This window comes from Palaemon carinicauda, chromosome 18, assembly GCF_036898095.1.
Source record: "Palaemon carinicauda isolate YSFRI2023 chromosome 18, ASM3689809v2, whole genome shotgun sequence".
Classification (NCBI taxonomy): Eukaryota; Metazoa; Arthropoda; class Malacostraca; order Decapoda; family Palaemonidae; genus Palaemon; species Palaemon carinicauda.
In genome coordinates this window covers 120,680,468-120,685,467 of record NC_090742.1, presented here as the reverse complement: position 1 = coordinate 120,685,467, position 5,000 = coordinate 120,680,468, and the positions used below count along the sequence as shown (strand labels likewise).

The following is a 5,000-nucleotide window of genomic DNA, read 5'->3' as shown; positions in this document are numbered from 1 at the left end:
TTAAAATTCTAACCAAATCACATAATAGCTATTCTCTACTTCCAGTAGGTCACTTTTTGTTAATGAACTATTCCCAATCCTAAATCACTCAACTGCCTTTGTTCTTATTTATATATATTCCATAACGATTTTTGATCCATAATCTAACCTCCATGAACGAATCTGACATTGAACCTTTTCCAACATTTTATTCTTCACTAGTGCGCGCGACCCGTCAAAATGAGGGCTAAATATTTAGACAAATATGCACACACGCGCACAAGTACATACAACCCCCTTTCTGGCAAGGTATAACTACTCCTCTCCCCCTTACTCTAGGGATGGAGGGAGCTGAGCATAACCGAAAATATATATATATATATATATATATATATATATATATATATATATATATATATATATATATATATATATATATAAATATATATATATATATATATATATATATATATATATATATATATATATATATATGTATATATATATGTGTGTGTGTGTGTGTGAGTGTGTGTGTGTGTGTGTATGTTCGTGCGTGTGCGTGTGTGAGCTCATATTTACATGATAAATACTCACACAGGATTTTGTTTAGGTATGTGAATATGTCCTTATATATCAAGGACAGTCAATCATTTTTAGCGTAAATTTCTTTATATTATTCTTAAATTTCCTGTTAACCATAAAACTATCAAATTCCAAAAAGCAATTCCAAAATATTCCCACTCATTTATCAGTATTCTCCACATATCTATCGAATATTAACTCCAGAGATCCATAATCATAAAGACATAGAAAGTATCAACATTACCATCAATCATTTGTTAAGTTGAATTTTTTTTTTACAATGTCTTACTTAAGATGGAACGCTAAATTGATAGAATTTTAAATTAGATCAATAAATTTTATATGAACTATTCATTGATCCAAAGTTATGTAAAAAAAGAAAATGTTTAAAACCTGTTTACAGAGAGGGTTCTTACCAAAACAATTTAAATGTTCTTGCACTTTTATTTTCCTAATCAGCTCATATTTTGCAGTAATGTATTTTTTTACGGTATGCAACACAACACAATTATAATTTGTAATTCTACACCATAGAAATGTCATAGTGGCTGTTCGTGTCCAAATCTCATCTCTAACCATCTTTGAAGTCCAAATTCTGGATGAGTTTTTCTGCAGCAAATGTCAGTAGAGCGATGGTCAGCCCAACGATTAGGATCAGGTAAACACCCAACATATGCTGTGTTCGTAAAACTCGTTTGTCGCTTTCCCCCTTTAATAGAGAGAAAAATAAAACAGAAAACAAATACAATGAGTATAGATATTAAAGGGCATGATTAAGGATGATATTTAAGAAAGATGTTATTGTACAACTAAACCGTAGTAGTAATCAATATATTCTATTAAGAAAATCTCCTAAATTTCAAAATCATCCATCAGCTAATAAGTTACTTAATTGTTATATTTCATTCTTCGTTTAATTTTACTCACAGATAAAACGTTGGCTTCGGATTTAACATCTGACCGATTTTCTTTCGCATTTTCTTCTTTTTTCCTCTTTATGGTCAAATCTTGTATTTCGTTCTTCCATCGGTCGGAAATCCCACTTTCCCACAAGTGAATTATGGCCTTAAAGAAACGCTCTTTAAATGGGGCCCCTTTTCTAAAAAATAAAAAGATGCTCCTCTGTCACACTATTCAAAGTTTCCCAATGCTTGAAAAGTTTTAAGTGAAATAGCTTTACAAATTATATTTCCAATTATTACTTTTCATTCATTGTACCTGATATATGTCTTAATTTATTCAAATAATTCATCAGCAAAGAGAATCAAATTTGATGACTTAAAGACACCTAAAAACTGTGTGAGTCTTATTTCGTTTGTATTTCATTTGCAGACAAAAACAGGATATTCCACCTGCTACTGATATATTTGCAATTGGATAACCAAGTTAGTTATAAAATATTGTTCTTTGGTAGAAATAGCGGTGGTAATTGGCGGAAACCTATAGCAACTATCATCATCATCATCTCCTACGCCTATTGACGCAAAGGGAATCGGATAGATTTCGCCAGTCGCCTCTGTCTTTAGCTTTTAAATCAACATATCTTCATTCATCGTCTGCTATTTCACGTTTCATAGTCCTCAGTCATGTAAGCCTGGTTCTTATAACTCTTCTAGTGCATTGATGTGCCCAGTTAAAATTATGATGAGCTAATCTTTCTTTGCGAGTGCTGAGAGCTTGCCCAAACCATCTCCATCTACCCCTCACCAGGATCTCATCCACATATGGCACCTGAGTAATCTCTCATTTAGTTTTATTTCTAATCCTGTCCTTCCATTTAACTTCCAATATTCTTCTTAAATCTACAAAATCTGTTGGATATTGTTTCATTGTCATACGAAGACCCTTGTCCATACGGTAACACAGATCTCACTAGACTGATATATAGCCTGATCTTTATATGTAATTTCAGGCGATTTGATTTCGAAATTTTACTTAGTCTAGCCTTTGTTTGATTTTCTTTCTTCATTCTTTCAATAAACTCCAGTTCTAAAGACACAGTATTAGACATCGTAGTTCCTAAATATTTGAATAATTCTACCTCACTAATCCATTCTCCTTTCCATGATATTTCCTTTTCCATTACATATTCTGTTCTCATCATCTCTGTCTTCCTTCTATTCACCTTGAGGCCCCCCTCCCCTCATGTGATATTTCATGCATTCGGGTAAGCAAGCATTAGAAATCCTGTGGTTTTCTACTAGTAAGAACATCCTCATAAGCATACTCTATGTCAACTAATTCCCTATTACCAATCAAGTCCAATCCTTCTCCACAATCCCCAACTGTTTTATGCATTACAAAATCGATGAGGATGATAAACAGTATGGATGACAACACATTCCCCTAGCGTACTCTAATGTTTACTGGAAATTCATTTGATAACCCTCCATTAACATTAACTTTGCACTTTCCATACTCATGAACAGACTTAATCAAATTAACATACTTATGGGAAACTCCATTATACCGCAGGACTATCCACGAAATTGGCTGGTGCACACTATCAAAGTCTTTTTCATAGTTCGAAATTGCCATCAAAAGTAGATTTCTATATTGTGCAAATTACTGTACATGTTGTAAAATGAAAATTTGGTCAGTACAACTCCCAACTTTTCTAAAACCTGCTCGTTCAATTCTCAGCTTTTCATCAATCTTTCTCTGTAGTCTCTTTAGATTAAACATGCTATAGATTTTCATGACAACAGACGTAAGAGTGATGCCTCTGTAATTATTGCAATCTTCCATATCTCTTGTTTTGCCATTTTCACCATCACTCTCAGATCCCATTCACAGGGTTTTGCCTCTTCATGCCACATTCGGTAAAATAAACTTTTAAGTGCTCTGGGAGTCACTGCATAGCTTTTGTTAGCGTCATCTGCATTTCTGTCCAGATATTCTCTCCAGTCATTCCTGACTTTTCTTTTAACCTCACAATCTCACTATCATTGCTGGAATACTTGACACGCTTTAACTTGTAATTTATATTACTTCCTTGAAAAACTTTCAACAATCGATATCTGTCTTTGTCTCTTTTTTTATAGTATCCCAAGTATCATTTGATATCAATGGCTTTCTCCTTGTAACTACATGCCCCAAAATCTTGCTACCACTGACTGATATATGTCCTTGATATCACACTATTCTTCATTAGGTATCTGGCCTTTGTTTCTTAAAGTCTCTAAGACTGCAAATCGTTTTCTACGTTTAATTGCAAATTTTTCTCTGTGCTTGTCTTCTAGAAGTTTAGTTGTATCAAGCCAAGGTATTCCATTCACATTTAGGTGGGATGCTTTCAGTTTTCATTTCTTGTGTCAATAAGGAGTTGGCGATCTCTACCAATATCTGCACCTCTCTAGCTATCTTACATTTCTCAGAGTCCCCCTTCTATCTTTATTATTAACTATATGATCTATCTGATATTTTTTATTTCCACATGGTGAAGTCCATGTATATTTGTGGATGTCCTAACGCTGAAAAAGAGTACCTACTATAACAAGATCGTTTGTAGAACAAAAAGTTATAAAATATGCTACTTCTTCATTCGCAACTTCACCAAGACCCTCAACATCTATCACATTCTCTATTCCTAGATTATTCATTCTAACTTTAGCACTGAGGTCACAAATCACAATTTCCATATCTCTCTTTGGGATATAATCTAGTTCACTCTGCAGTTCTTCATAGTATTTATTTGTCTTTCTTCAAAGGAATCATTTGTTGCTGGATAGTTAACTATAACACTCATATTGCACTACTTCGATTTAAATTTTGCAAATGACAATCAACTGTTTACAGATCTCCACTCGGTTAATGCCTTTTCTCCTTTCGGTGTCTTTATCATTCCTACCCATTCCCTTATAACTTATATATTCTTAATGAATAATATATATATATATATATATATATATATATATATATATATATATATATATATATATATATATATATATATGTATATCTATATATATATATGTATATATATATAGATATATATATATATATATATATATATATATATATATATATATATATATATATATATGTATATATATATATATATATATATATATATATATATATATATATTATATGTGTGTGTGTGTGTGTGTGTGTGTTTTTCCTTGGTCTAAGATTTCCTTACTAATTTCCTTACAACCTGGTTTCCTTAAGGCCACGATATCCTATCTATATTCTATAAATTCATACGCCACTTGCCGTAACTCTGAAATCTGAACCAATTACCAATTTCAATTCTTCTTTAGTATTTATAAACCGGGAGATTCTTAGCACCCCGCTGCGCCTAGGACTTGCAGTCCTTCTATCATTCTCTCTTTGAATAGACTGACTAAATTTATAGAGGATTTATTGGCTAAATTCTCAAAGGATAGACAGTTCCTTGTGATGCGTAGTGCCTGTCTATAACTAAGGCAAGTAAC

General features: G+C 32.5%; 1 protein-coding gene across 1 annotated transcript in view; it reads right to left on the bottom strand.

Annotated features, from left to right (window-relative positions):
- LOC137657522 (uncharacterized) overlaps positions 1-5,000 on the bottom strand; it is a 59,350-nt gene that overhangs the window by 6,381 nt on the left and 47,969 nt on the right. Inside the window, exons 12-13 of the mRNA XM_068391861.1 lie at positions 1,489-1,660; positions 1,138-1,270 (exon numbers count right to left, since the gene is read on the bottom strand). Coding sequence (XP_068247962.1) covers positions 1,138-1,270; positions 1,489-1,660 — 305 coding nt within the window. The remainder of the gene's footprint in view (positions 1-1,137; positions 1,271-1,488; positions 1,661-5,000) is intronic.